General features: G+C 52.4%; 2 protein-coding genes across 6 annotated transcripts in view; one reads left to right on the forward strand and one right to left on the reverse strand.

Moving 5' to 3' along the window:
- The window catches only part of LOC134536044 (synaptotagmin-14), a 252,140-nt gene that overhangs the window by 9,297 nt on the left and 227,470 nt on the right, over window positions 1-15,373 (forward strand). The window lies entirely within an intron of this gene.
- Window positions 13,014-15,373, reverse strand: part of LOC134536041 (uncharacterized) — a 57,005-nt gene continuing 54,645 nt past the window's right edge. For all 3 annotated transcript variants that reach the window (XR_010075752.1, XM_063375557.1, XM_063375558.1), the window contains exon 4: window positions 13,014-15,238. Coding sequence is in view for 2 of the 3 variants with exons in the window: in XM_063375557.1 (XP_063231627.1) it covers window positions 13,988-15,238 (1,251 nt within the window). In the remaining variant the exon portion in view is untranslated. The remainder of the gene's footprint in view (window positions 15,239-15,373) is intronic.

Here is a 15,373-nt window from a genome sequence, read left to right on the forward strand (position 1 = left end):
TGTTCAGTTCGTGATCTCAGGGAAGGTTCGGCCTTGTGGCTAGAGGTAGGGGTCAACGCAGTAGGGCCCCCCGAGCTGTTGAGGCCACTCGGGACGCCTGAATAATAACACAAAACCTCTTCAGATAGTTGGTGAATTTAATACAGCACAGCCCAATACATGGTGCTGCCCGTTCTGGCCGTAACGGTTTGCCCGACACGACTAGTCACACGCGCAGCTCACTTCCTCAGTGGCGGCTCACGATTCTTATGCGCGTGAGGGGCAGACTCGTATACGTGACGCGAAAGTTACAAAAGACACTCTGACATGGCACACGATATTTTGAAGCACAATACACTACACTAATACCTAGCTCTGGATAAACTGGGCTAGCAACACGTAGGCCCGTGTCTCCGGCGACTCTACGTGGTGACTAGGTGTGTCCCAGGGACTGAATCGTTATTAAGTTTGGTGGCGCACTGCAGTACGACGGTGATACATAAGCCCTGACATGACGAATTACACTTAGGCGAACAACTATTCCGCTAACACATTACACTTGATAAACTGGGCTAGCAACACGTAGGCCCGTGTCTCCGGCGACTCTACGTGGTGTCTAGGTGTGTCCCAGGGACTGAATCGTTATTAAGTTGGATGGCACGTGTCGCCTGCTGGCTGCCCCGTGCGGGCCAAAACTAAGTAGCCTGTAGGCTAGGTTGGGCGTGAAGCGCCGACGTAAAAACACATACTCTCCCCACAGTACTTACGTATGACGTAAACACTCATCTCGGAGCACTGATTGAATTAAGTTAAGTACCTCATGGTAAATTTAGGCCGACCGCGGAACTGTACAAAAGGTTGAAAAGAAATTACACTATGGAAAACTACATGTCGGTGAATGCAAAGGTTGAAGGTTCCGCGTTGCGCGCAGGCTGCCGGCCTGGTTGAGCTCTCGAAGGACACTAGCGGTGTCGCCGCGCGCGACCCCCCTCCCCCGCCAGCCCTCCCGCGGAAACGTGTGAATTTCGCGGGAAACTGAACCGGCCAGGTTCGGGACAAATCGCACATTGAAACATGATTTTGCAAAGACTTAATTATTAATTAATAAAAAATAATGTTTAATAAAATCCTGTGGAAAAACATAATTATAACAATTTGTTGTAGTGCGGCGGAAGGATATGCCACACCCGGCCGGATCCTTGCGCCGGTGTAGCACTCGTTGTATGGCGTTCGCCTCGTCGCACGAACTGCACTTTGCTGCGCGCACGGGCGCGTTCGGTGCACACGCTTTTGCGAGACGTTGATGAGGCATAGCGGTCTATGCGACAGAGGAGCATTGGCGGTCGGCGTCAAATGCCCCCCCTTCTCTGAGACCGCTATGTGCATCAACGCCTCGCTTCACACGCTGAGCACTTCACTGACGTTCGCCGCACTGCGAGCCCTACACTACGCGGCGGAGTGGTGGTGTGTTGTGATGTAAACATTCTGCCCTGAATACCTCTCCCACTCAATGAATGATAAGGGGTTACGCCCTGACCCGTGTCCTTTCCCCCCCTGGGACTGGGCAGCGACGTGCGCCTCTTCTAGCTCAATATGGTGACAAGTGGGTGGGGGGGTCAGTGTGGTCGGGGTGTGGCAGGGTGGTGGAATGGATGACGTGGGCGGGGGGAATGATAGGGGTCCGGCCACGAGTGTTGGCACACCTGGATCGCCCCTTACGGGCCGCGCCCGGGTGGAGTAGCTCGACGGGGACCTGGACCACTCGTAATCCGCCAGGTAGGCCGGGGGTCGGCGGGCCCTCTGTGGTCGTGTGGTGGGGACTGTGCTGGTAGGGGTCTCCACTGTGCAGAGTGTGGTAGGTCCCCTCGTGTCCGGTTGGGTGGTCGGGCAGCTCGCCTCCACGGCGGGGACAGGAGCGAACTCTACCGGCTCGCTGTCGTCCGCGCAGTACGTCCTGACCGGGGCCCGACGTCTGCGGGTGGGGCGCCTATCCCTACTGTCCGGCTCCTCCTCCCCCTCCTCGGGCTCGTCCACGGATACCCGGAACGTGGCGTCCGCCAGGCTGAGGTCCAGCGGCCACAGTGGCTCGACGTCCTCCTCCTCACAGACCTCCTCCCCCTCCTCGTCAGGAAACCAGACCAACGGATTCCCCACCTCCTCGGGGACGTGCGGAACTGTGGCCAGCGGCACCGGGGACCTGCTCGGGGTGTCCCGGAGGTCGGGTTGGTTGCACTCATGTGCCTGATCAGGGCTACCCACGTCTGTGTCGCCCGTGTGCATGTCCCCCCGGGTGGTGGGTTCAGGTGCTGCTCCTTCCCGCGGCGTATCTGTGGCTTCCTGGAGTGTGGGGGATGGTGAAGAGGGGGTCGTTGGGCCAACTCTGACCCCGTGCGCGACTACGCGCAGGTCGTCCCGGTGCACTTTAGCGGGCCGTCCCCTTGGCGTCCGGACCGCATAGGATGAGGGGCCCGTCCTCCACAGGACCTCCCGCGGCTCCGACCATCGAGGCGCCAACCCCGCACAAAAGTTACGCGCCCCGGACGACAAGTGGTGCTGCCTGACATATACCAGCTGACCTGGCTGGATGGGGGGTGGGGGGTGACTAGTCATGGGCGTGTGGGCCGCCAGGAATTGGGCCTGCCGTTGTCTGGCGTGCTCCCTCCCCTCCTCATGATTGGGGCGCGCCACCGTGCCCATGGCAACATCGGCCACCCTGCTTTCCCCGGGCAAAGCCAAGTTCTTCCCGTACAGAAGCTCGTCAGGGGAATGACCGGTGACAGCGTTGGTGCGGCGCCGGAGGCAATACAACAGCTTCGGCAGGTGGACGTCCCATTTGGAGTGGTCGTCCCCCAACCTCAGCCGCAGCTGCGCCTTGACCTCCTGGTTCCGCCTCTCAGTGGGGTTGGCCTGGGGATGGTAAATGGGGGTGGTGTGGTGGTCGAGACCCCAACGGCGACAGTCAGCTCTCCAGCGCCTCCCGCTGAACTGACAGCCGTTGTCCGTCAACAGCACGCGCGCGAAACCATACCGCGGGAATATCTCGTGGTCCAGCAGGGCGGCTATGGTTCCGGCGCGCACGTTGGACACCGGGAAGGCCTCGACCCACCGGGTGAAAATGTCTGTGATGACGACCAAGAACCTCCTTCCCCAGGTGGTCCGCGGGTAGGGCCCCATTATGTCCAGGGCCAGGGTGTGAAACGGGTCGCGGGGCCGTCGGGGGCGCTGCTGCTCCACCCCGTCAGACCGCCTCGTCTTCCTCTGCTGGCACTGCTGGCAGCGCCGCACCAGGTCCCGTACATCCCGCGTCACCCCCGGCCAATGGAAGGTCTTACGGATGTCTAACTGGGTTTGGTGCGCACCTGGGTGTCCCGCCAGCTCGTGCGTGTGGTGGAAGCCCATGACCTGCTCGCGGGCACCGAGCGGCACATGAAGGCGCCAGGCGTCCATGTCCCCTGGTACCCGGGTCTCCAACACCCCGTCCACGCACCTGTGGTAGGGGTGAACCTGCTCCCCACATGACCGCACCTCGGCCTGTGTGGGGTCGTCTGTCCGCTGGGCCTGTTTCACGAATTCCACTAATCCGCTCAGGGTCTCCACAGGCAAGACGGCGGGATAATCGGGGGCCCTTGGGATGTGGAATAAAGTTGCGGGCGCCTCCCCTGGAGTGACCGGCGGCGCGACTCCCCCTGGCGGCAACAGCCCCTCCCAGTCCTGGTCATCCTGAAACGTGTTGTGTGGGTCGGGATGGCGCGACAACTCGTCGGCGAACTGGTTGTCCCGTCCAGGGACGTGCTCGACCGCGAAGTCGAAGTTCTGGAGCATCAACGCCCACCTCGTGAACTTCGACTTGCGGCCCTGGGCGGAGTCCAGCCAGCGGAGACACTGGCTGTCCGTCCGCAGCGTGAACCGGCGGCCCTCCAGGTGGTGGCGGTAGCGGCGCATAGCCCAAACGACGGCCATGCACTCCTGCTCGTTCACATGGTACCGCCGTTCGGGCTGGCCGAACTTGGCGCTGGCGTACTCCACCACCCGGCGCACGCCTTTGTCCCCCACCTGGTATAGGACGGCCCCCATCCCCTCCTGACTGGCGTCTGTCTGAAGGAACAGGGGAAGGTCAGGCTGCAGACGGGCGAGCTGGTGGCACTCGCGGAACTGCCGTTTCACCGCATCCAGGGCGGCGTCCGCTTCGCTGGTCCACTGAAACCGGAGCTTGGGTGACAGCAAGTCCGTCATCGGGGCGGTGACGCTGGCAAAATGCGGAATGAACGAGCGCAGCCAGTTGAGAAGGCCCATCAACTTCTGCAGCTGCTTGCGGGTTCGAGGGGCGGGTTTGGACTCAATAAGGTTCAGGTGCTTTGGCAGAGGGCGGCAACCCTCCGCGTCCACCATGTGCCCTAGGTACTCCAGTTCAGCCGCGCCCACGTGGCATTTCTGGGGGGCACACGTGAGGCCGTGTCTGGCCAGCCGCTCAAGGACCAGGCCGAGGTGCCGGGCGTGGTCCTCCCACGACCGTGACCAGATGATGACGTCATCCAGGTACGCGGCGGCGAACTCGCCCGCGTACCCGTCTAACACACGCACCATCATGGCCTGGAAGGTCGCGGGGGCGTCCATCAGCCCGAACGGCATGGCACAGAACTGGAAACGCCGGCCGTCAGGGGCAGTGAACGCGGTCTTCGGGCGGTCCTCTGGACGTACCGGCACCTGCCAGTACCCGGACTTGAGGTCCAGGGACGTGAAGATGCGGGCGTCGCCCAGCCCCGCCAAAGCGTCTGTTATGTTGATGAGCGGTGGTGGGGCGGGTATGGTTACTGAATTGACTGGTTTGAAATTCACACAAAAACGCATGGAGCCATCTTTCTTGTTCGCCATGACAATCTGGCAGTTGTATGGCGACTCACTGGGTTCGATGACTCCATCGCGTAACATTTCCGTGATCTGGGTCTGGATGACGTGCCTTTCAGTGGGTCCGAACCCGTATGGTTTTACGAACTGGGGTTGGTGAGGTCGGGTGGGGATGGTGTGTTCCGTGGTTGTGGTACGGCGGAGCATATCTGTGGCCGCAAACACCTGTGGCTGTTGAGACAAGACATTGTTTATGAGCTCTACATGGGCAGCGGGCACACCGTTCCTCAAGTCCGCGAGCGTGATGGGTGTCCCCTGCTCGGCGGGTGGCCGATAGCCCAGGCTGTAAACTGTGCGCCGCTCGTGGTGGCCAACGTGCAACCTCCCCTCCCTGACTTCCACAGTGGCGTCCTCCTGCGCCAGCCAAGGCAGACCTAGGATCAGCATCTCCCGTAGTCCCTCTACTACTAGTGCTGTTGTGTGACTAACATGGTCCCTGATGGAGAGGGTGATGTTCGAGCGGCCAACAATACGCGCTGTCGCCCCCTGTGTCGCTAACTGTACCTCCTCCACATCTGAGACAATGTCCCGTACGCTCGAGCATTGAGCCGACACATACGTGTGGCTGGCGGCCGTGTCGACAAGAGCATGCACCGGCTGTCCATCCATCCTGACGGGAATCCGGAGTAAATGCCCCGCCCCAGGTCCCAACTGCCCTAATTGGAACGACTCACCACACTGCTCCCGGGGCGCTGCCGCTGCCGTCAGGCGGTCCGCAGGTGCTGCCGGTGTCGCCGGGGTCACCTGGTGTCCGGTACTGCTCGCCGACGACCCGGTGCAGGCCGCTGACGAGTCGGGTGCGCCGCGCCCGTCCGTCCTGACGGGGCGTGCCGGTGTATCAGCGGACACCGCAGGTGCTGCCGGTGTCGCCGGGGCCACCTGGTGTCCGGTGCGGCTCGCCGACGACCCGGTGCAGGCCGCTGACGAGTCGGGTGCGCCGCGCCCGTCCGTCCTGACGGGGCGTGCCGGTGTGTCAGCGGACACCGCAGGTGCTGCCGGTGTCGCCGGGGCCACCTGGTGTCCGGTGCGGCTCGCCGACGACCCGGTGCAGGCCGCTGACGAGTCGGGTGCGCCGCGCCCGTCCGTCCTGACGGGGCGTGCCGGTGTGTCAGCGGACACCGCAGGTGCTGCCGGTGTCGCCGGGGCCACCTGGTGTCCGGTGCGGCTCGCCGACGACCCGGTGCAGGCCGCTGACGAGTCGGGTGCGCCGCGCCCGTCCGTCCTGACGGGGCGTGCCGGTGTGTCAGCGGACACCGCAGGTGCTGCCGGTGTCGCCGGGGCCACCTGGTGTCCGGTGCGGCTCGCCGACGACCCGGTGCAGGCCGCTGACGAGTCGGGTGCGCCGCGCCCGTCCGTCCTGACGGGGCGTGCCGGTGTGTCAGCGGACACCGCAGGTGCTGCCGGTGTCGCCGGGGCCACCTGGTGTCCGGTGCGGCTCGCCGACGACCCGGTGCAGGCCGCTGACGAGTCGGGTGCACCGCGCCCGTCCGTCCTGACGGGGCGTGCCGGTGTGTCAGCGGACACCGCAGGTGCTGCCGGTGTCGCCGGGGCCACCTGGTGTCCGGTGCGGCTCGCCGACGACCCGGTGCAGGCCGCTGACGAGTCGGGTGCGCCGCGCCCGTCCGTCCTGACGGGGCGTGCCGGTGTGTCAGCGGACACCGCAGGTGCTGCCGGTGTCGCCGGGGCCACCTGGTGTCCGGTGCGGCTCGCCGACGACCCGGTGCAGGCCGCTGACGAGTCGAGTGCGCCGCGCCCGTCCGTCCTGACGGGGCGCGCCGGGGTGACAGTGGAGGCCGGGCTAGGGTTCCAGGGACAGTGGCCAGCCATGGCACTACCCCCTAGCGGGCGTTTCCCGACGTAAGGCCGCCCGCCCCACGGGCTTGCCAGACAGCTGCCCGCGTGGGACAGACGTCGTGCCAGTGGTACCGCTCCTCACGGCAGTACTTGCAGCGCGGAGCCCCCTGGTTTGGTGCCCCGGTGTTCTCCCTGGGTGCGGTACGTCGGGACGGCTGCTCCCCCTGTTGCCTCGGCACTGGCTCCACGTACGGTACCAGAGCCCTGGAGACCTCGGGGGCCGCCAACATCGGTGGCGACGCACCTGGCCGTCGGGTGGGCGGCTCGCGGCTGCGACGGACAGCTTGCACGTCGCGCTCCACCTCGTTCGCCAACCGCACGAACGTCTCCAGTCCCTTGTCGGTGGCGGCCCTAAGGAATGGCCGCAGTTCGGGCAGCATCAGCTGGACGACTACCCCTAGCATGCTGCTGTCGTCCTCCCCTTCCGCCAGCCGTCGGTGGAGCCGCGCCTTAGACCTGATGAAGGCCTCCGCGCTCTCCCCCGCCTCCTGAGGCCGGCAGAACAGTGACTGTTGACACCGGGCCCGGGCACGGGCGTCGTTGAAACGCTCCTCCAGTCCGTTGGCGAAGTCACCCCACTCCATGCCGTATTCTCCGGCTGTGGTCCACCAGTCAAGGGCACACCCCCTCAGCTGATCGCACGCCTTCTCCGTCCACTCATCTGTAGGCACCGCGTATCGTGCCAGCCTGTCTCGGCATGTCCGCAGGAACTTTGCGGGGTCCTCGTGCTCCTGCCCTCCGAACTCCGGCAGCTTGAGGGTGCCGCCGGGGCGCGGTGCGACAGGGGCCGCCGGCGTCGCTGACGGTCTGTCCAGCGCGAGCTCGCACGCGCGGCACATGAATAGCCCATTCCGGAAGTTAAGGAACTCCCGGGCCTCGGTGCACGAGCGGTGCCTCACGGTGCCGCACTGGTGGCAGAACGCCACCTCATCGGGCCGCCGATGACATCCCCTCGCGCCGCACTGAATTGTAGACGTCGGCCCTGATTTTCTGTCGTCAAAGTCTGTTTTGTGCTTCCTATCTGTGTCGCAGGTACAGGTGGCGAAAACCCCTGCCGCGGCATGATTTATTGGCAACCCTGGCAGAAGGCATGCGTGGCATACCCCTTCCATGTCTATCTTTACCGCTCCGTCACGGCTCATGTTCGTGCTCCTGTTCGGCGCGTAGCAGCTGCGCAGCTGCGCCACCTGATCCGTGTGCGAGGCGCGCGGACTTCCGCTCCCACAGCCGTTATCTCGCCTGACGCGTAACTTGATGCGCGTCTGGCGTGTAACTTGACGCGCGCCTATCGCCAGGTGCCCGCTCCTTTGGCTGTCTGCGCGTCGCGTCCGTTTCCGCGCGATTCCCGACTTCCTACGCGAGCCCTTACTGGTACACTAATTTGAAGTATAAAATTTGAAAAATTTGAGAAAAAATTTGAAAAATTTGAAACAAAATTTGGAAATTAATTTTTAGAAAATTAAAGCCACACTAGTCGGGCGCCAATTTGACGCCGTCCCCGCTACCTCTGAGTATTTAGACGTGATTTTGTTCAGTTCGTGATCTCAGGGAAGGTTCGGCCTTGTGGCTAGAGGTAGGGGTCAACGCAGTAGGGCCCCCCGAGCTGTTGAGGCCACTCGGGACGCCTGAATAATAACACAAAACCTCTTCAGATAGTTGGTGAATTTAATACAGCACAGCCCAATACATGGTGCTGCCCGTTCTGGCCGTAACGGTTTGCCCGACGCGACTAGTCACACGCGCAGCTCACTTCCTCAGTGGCGGCTCACGATTCTTATGCGCGTGAGGGGCAGACTCGTATACGTGACGCGAAAGTTACAAAAGACACTCTGACATGGCACACGATATTTTGAAGCACAATACACTACACTAATACCTAGCTCTGGATAAACTGGGCTAGCAACACGTAGGCCCGTGTCTCCGGCGACTCTACGTGGTGTCTAGGTGTGTCCCAGGGACTGAATCGTTATTAAGTTGGATGGCACGTGTCGCCTGCTGGCTGCCCCGTGCGGGCCAAAACTAAGTAGCCTGTAGGCTAGGTTGGGCGTGAAGCGCCGACGTAAAAACACATACTCTCCCCACAGTACTTACATATGACGTAAACACTCATCTCGGAGCACTGATTGAATTAAGTTAAGTACCTCATGGTAAATTTAGGCCGACCGCGGAACTGTACAAAAGGTTGAAAAGAAATTACACTATGGAAAACTACATGTCGGTGAATGCAAAGGTTGAAGGTTCCGCGTTGCGCGCAGGCTGCCGGCCTGGTTGAGCTCTCGAAGGACACTAGCGGTGTCGCCGCATTGGCGGTCGGCGTCAAGCTATAACAAATTATTATAGTTTATATAAAAATATACCTTCCGTAAGTCCCTGTCATATTGTCAAAGTTTCACTTTCAACACCTTCCAATTATGTTGTGTCAAAGTTGAAGGGTTATGAAAACCTCAATAGTGCAGCCATGTTTAATTAAGTTGGATGGTTTGAGTTTCCATCAAATATTGTGCGAATGGAACAGGTTCTAAAATAATATGGATGTTGGATGCGATCGGCCAATTAAAATCGTGCCTAGCGAAAACTGAAATTACATCCGTTTCCGTCTGAACGATTCTTTAAAATGGCGAAGAGCAAGTAGCCAATTAAAGATATTAAAAAGTTAAATAACTGAAATATTGTTGATATGAATGTCGAAAGCAAAACATGTAATGGCGTTAAAATGAAATTACGTTTTTTCAACTTTAAAAAAATCTATGAAAACTTATTTAATCATGTAACGAATATTATTGTGAATTAAATTTATTCTTGTTCAAAAATTTTTAAATGCTCAAACATAATAAGTTAAAAATTTACATTCAGCAATGTGATGCATTCTTTAATTTCAAAATTGAGAAAAAAATTGAAAAGTTTGGGATAGCTCAGACAAAAAGTAAACTTTGATGGTGTTACATTATTTAAAACATATCTTAGTTTATTTGCCCAAATATATTTCATGGAGAAAGTTGGAAGCTATTTTTTGTCTAATATTTTCTCTCGAAATCTATCGCAGACAAATATTTGAGAGGTGACAGAGCCTTTAAGGAAGAGGACACATATTTAGAGATTTTTTAAAGATGTTAACATATAGTCTATTGACAGGTTAATTACAGATATAGTCATAATGGAAATGAATTTAATACTAGATTCCATTGTCTTCAAATGAAATTACTTTTGTAGCAGGTAGTCACAATTAAATTCAGGGATTCCAATAAATTATTTACTTCGCTTTTATGATGCAAGCATTTGAAAACTAAACAATAAAATTTTTTATGGCAAAATAACTGTTTAACCAAGATAATGCCTTTCGATTAGGAATTGTCAAGACTACGTCATGCTGTGACATAGTTTATGTATTGTAACTTAATTTATGTATTGTAACTTTATTTAGTTTATGTGTTTGATTTAATGGATGTAAGTCTATTTATCTATTCAGTTAGATTTTGTACATCAAGAAGTGGTAGGAAGAGTTAGAAATTCAAAGGATTGTCCAATTTGCAACTTTATGGTTTTGTTTACAGAATTTGTCATTTTGATTGGTTAGATTGTTGTTTAATGATTAGATTAAGCCCAGTTTGGCAACCTTCACAAAGAGTCAGTGCCTTTCCCCTCCCTTCCCTTTCCACCCCACACCTCTTGCTGGCCACCATTGGACTTTCTCCAGTATGCACCCTTCTATCACCAGGTATGGATTGCATACTGTAGCAGCCTCGCCCTTCTACCCACCCCTTCCAGAATCCTCTCTAACAAACTTGGTACCTTATGAAACTTCAAATCCTAGGCACTTGCTACCTACCACCCCAGATCCTTCTGCAGAGACAATGGCAATGGGTTAGTGTTCATTACTCCACCGCATCAAGGCAGGGTCGCAACTAGAGTCTCTGGCACCCGGGGCATGAATGGATTCATGCCTCCCCCCTCTTTTTTTGCACATACCACACCAATAAAGCGGGGGGGGGGGGGGGGGGGGGGGTCCGGGGGCCCTCCCACGGAAAAATGGTGCTATGTTGAGACGTTATATTGTAAATCAGATTAAACATTCCTGGCATGCAAGTTAAAAAAACTTTTTACTAGTTACCAGTTGTAGTAGGAAGGAATTACAATGCAAGCGATTTCGGCGCCCCCACAGCTTTGCGCCCGGGGCGTATGCCCCGCTTGCCCCCCCCCCCCCTTAGTTGCGGCCATGCATCAAGGTGTCGTATTATTATTTTAAAAATACCATTTCACCTCCCTGTGGATGGATTTATTTTTTAACTGAAATATATACTGCTATCTAAAATTAATGTCATGTAATTTATCCTCAGGGTGATATTCCAAGACATTCAGGTAAGGTAGCGAATAAGCACTTCATTGTTGGGATACAACTGTAACCTAACTCGCAGGACGTATTCCAGAACTTGTCTAAGCTCAATCCCTATATATAAAAAAATCGTGATAAATTGTGCCCTGCGCGAGGCTAGATATTGATTTCAATGCATTCTAGCTGATGTTCACAACTATCGATACATTTGCTACACCAAAAGTCCTGCAGACAGCAGCACAATCGCGCGAATAAATGGTGTAATCAAATATTGTAGTAAAACAATATAGGAAACTCAGGCATTTTAACATAGCGAACGCTGGTGATATTCAACTGCAGTGATCCTAGTGACTTGGCCTGACGAACGCCCTTGAAATTAAAATTCCAGTATATTACAATGAACTATCTCGGCACAGTTTTCCTCTAGTCGTTTGAAATATTACTGTTGTAAAGTAATGACTTTACACTCCATATATTTGTACGAAAACAGTGAATTTAAAACAAACAAGTTTTCGCAGACTACAAAAATATATTGACTTAAAGATAATGAAAAATGACTTAACTTTAGACATGACGACAAGAAGACAAAGATCATACGAATTTAAACAATGAAACATACTTAACTTTAAAACTGGTGCTCATCTGTAAAAAAAAAACCGAAAATGGTATTTATGAGTACTACTACTATACCGAAAAACCACTGTTGGTTAAATGTAGCTAACCTAACTGTATCAACTATATGTAAACTACTTGAAATATCGCAATGCTTGTTTAGAAGTTATCAAATGAAATGAGAAGAACTCGATAATACAATTTACAGAGTATTATATAATTGTTATGAGTGCCTTCTTTAGATAGCTACCATTTAATATATATTTTTTAACATAATATATGTAAATAATAAACATTTAAAAGCATAAAATGTTACATTTATATAACTTCTTTACTTCATATTCATTGAGATTTTTTCCATAAAGGTTGTAGACAGATTTTTCACAGTTAGATGATATCAGTAATATTCCTCTTGTTTTAAATGACAGTAGTGCAAAATTTCTCCAAGCAGTACCAGAATTCCACTTTAAAGGGTGTGAAAGGGTAATGGTGGTGGTTTTTAGGAATCCTATGTAGACAGTGACATTCTACTTATTTTGAAGTTCAAGTATGTAAAATTTCATCAAGCCCGGAATAAAACTTTAAGTTTGTACTGAATAGCTGCAAGCAAACATAAACTCTTATTTACATTTACATATATCCAATAAATCATTTCAATTATGTTTATAAGATTTATTTTTATTGTAAGTAAAAAATGCATGTTATATGCGTACATAGTGCAAAATAAACAAACCAACAGACCGAGCTGTTCATTTAAAGTTAATATTTAACAATTATTTAAACAATAACAAGTAATAATATGATTTTCTTTAACTATGGAGTTAAAATGTAACATTGAATCATATAAAAATATAAAATAGAAAGTTATATAAGAATTGTAATCGCTAATACATACATAACACCACAACGCTAAATAAATTTATCTGAACGATGTGTAAAATACTCTTATTTATGATGCAATCCCAAAATTATGACATATTTTTTTAAGTTGCAACTATTTCTTTGTGTGACATTAATGTTTATAAAATTAATTTTAGAACATTTTTGCTATCTCAGAGATTTATTTGGCACACCGATAATCTTGACATATCCCCCGGTGTTCATATAAGCGGATATGTATAGGTTAATGCCGCCATATGCAGACGACTTCGGCACCAACATGCCTAAGGAATTTTAACTTCAAAAACGATTTCGAGCAGTTAGCAACATCGTAATTGTTACAACCAAACATTACACAAACTGTTTCAGCCATAAAAACTATCACAATAGCAGAAAACTTGACTTTTCTATTTTGGTCTTGTACAATATATTTGGTGTAATTGTAATTTTCTCAAGTACTTTTAAAGTTGTGATTATTTGTTTTTTGATCATTTAAGTGTACAAAATGTATTCCAGGATAGTTTCGCTACCATAAAGTTTCACTTGGCACACCAACACGCTTGGTATGTTCCCCGATGATCACAAAAATGACTATATGAGTTAATGGTGCCAGATGCGGTTCAGCCATCTTGACGAAATCAATGAAAAAGTGAGCTCTGCGCATGCGTGGAATTTGGGCAACAGAACGGCAACGGATAGGACACCAAAATCTGTTGCCTAAAATTAAGGGACTGGCCGTGTCCCATCATGCAGTAAGAATACGGTTAGAGTACAGGTGTAGCATCTTCAACGTCTAAACCTTTATTTTTATGTCTTAGAATACTGGTCTTAGAGTCTTGCCTTGATCTTTAGTAAATTTGGTGAAATTAACTTTTCTTTACAAAACCAAACCTATCTCATTTTCACTCCCTTAGGGGTGTACTTTCAGAAAATGGAATAAAGGAGTTTTGTAATTTTTGCATGGGGTACCTTAGTTATTGGATATACCATGAATCTTAATTTTTGCTTATTAGTTTCGGAGGTGTAATTTTTTTTTACTATGAAAGCATACTTAGAAATTTTTAGTTAACTTGTTTATGAATTATTGAAAATGGTAAAAAAACAAACATATTTGGTATTGTTTGTATCTTTGTTATTCCATTAGTTCCTAAAATATGATTTATTATTATAAAACCAAAGTTACCCCATGTTTCCCTCATTTAGGAGTAGTATACCAGTTTAGTAGCACTACAAACATCCAAAATATCCATGCCTTCATTTGTAAAATATTATTTGGATACTGGTATTTATATGGTATGTATTTTTTTATTAAAAACAATTACATAAGTTTGTACAGTATGCAAGCATCTATAGAATACAAAACAAAATAAGTTTATTCTTTTAGCCTTATACGATGTTTGAAGACATTACCGAAAAATAAGAGCCTTACTAAAGTTTCTGAAACGTCGAGGAAGAATCGGGGGACGGTGGTGACGAAAATGATAGGGATGACCCAGAAGGAGCGACATGGTCCGAGATTTTGTCAGCAGTGGGACCGTCAGGATTGCCCTCGTCGTGGTAGTCTTCTCCAGTGTAGCTCTGCTCGTAGCGTCCAGCCCCGGCCGCGCTGTCCCTACTGCGAGAGAACTCCTGGAGGAGGTTGTACCTCGCCGGGAAAGGATCTCGCCAGGGGTCGACGTACTGCTGGGCGCTGCGAGGCTGGTACCGGCTCCTCCCTGCGATCTCATCTCCGGAGCCTTCGGACCGCGCATGGGCAGTCGAGCTTCTCTTGCCGTTCGGGCAGCAGCTCTGTTCCTCGGTGTCACCGCCGCGGACGCTCCCGACGAGAGCCTGACCGTGGTCGAGGAAGTTGTTCACGTCGCGGGCCTCCGCCGTGGCGGCTCCCGACGCCAAAGACGACGACGACGAGGTGGAATCCGAGCGCCCTTGAGCGGGTCGCAGGACTGGAATAGATATTGCAGAAGAATCCGCACCGACATGGTCGTTTCCGTGACAAGAATACATGTTGAAAGCCGAGTGGTCGCAGCTTCCATCGCACCATCTGTTAGCAACAAGGTTAGCAGACCCTCTGTTACATCCACACGGCCTTAGGAAGTTAGCGTTGGTCGTTGGAGTCAGGACCACAGGGGAGCTGCAGCAGGGAGACATCCTTCCATGAAGACTTCCAGCCGGCAGATGAGCTGGAATGGTGTATGCTGGGAAATTCGAGGCACCAACCGGCGGGAGCATGAATGGGTGCCAGGATCTGAAGTACTGTAGGTTTGTTTCGCTGGGGTATCCGCTCGCCGGTGAGATTCCAGGGTGCCAGTCGGCAAGCGCCGAGCCTTGCAGCGACCTGAACCTACCGTTCCACCAATCATGGGGGAGGCGGAGACCGCTATGAGATGTCACCGCTCCCCCGAAACCACAACCGCCACCCGGGAGGACCATCCTTCCTTGGCTGGACATTGTGAAAGGGTTGTCAAACATAGCTGCACCGTCGTATCTTCCAGGATGAACACCGCGCGGCGGTGGGAAAACGGGCAGTGGCGCGAGCAGGAATGGACCGACGGGTCCCGTAGGAAATTGCGCCGAGTTCCCAGCATGCTGGGAAAATGCATGAAATGCTGGTTGTATGTTGCCAGGAGTAAAAATGTGCTGCGACGAAGTGGCGACCAAAGACACCACCAATAATATTGCCTGAAAGAATAAATATTAGTTACTTTTTTTTTTGTTGCCATTTTACAACTACTTATAGGTTTACATTTTGATTGACAGTAAACATAAACCATAAAAGAAATCATAACTGACATATTTAATTTTGGTTAATGTCTC

Source organism: Bacillus rossius, chromosome 10 (assembly GCF_032445375.1).
Source record: "Bacillus rossius redtenbacheri isolate Brsri chromosome 10, Brsri_v3, whole genome shotgun sequence".
Classification (NCBI taxonomy): Eukaryota; Metazoa; Arthropoda; class Insecta; order Phasmatodea; family Bacillidae; genus Bacillus; species Bacillus rossius.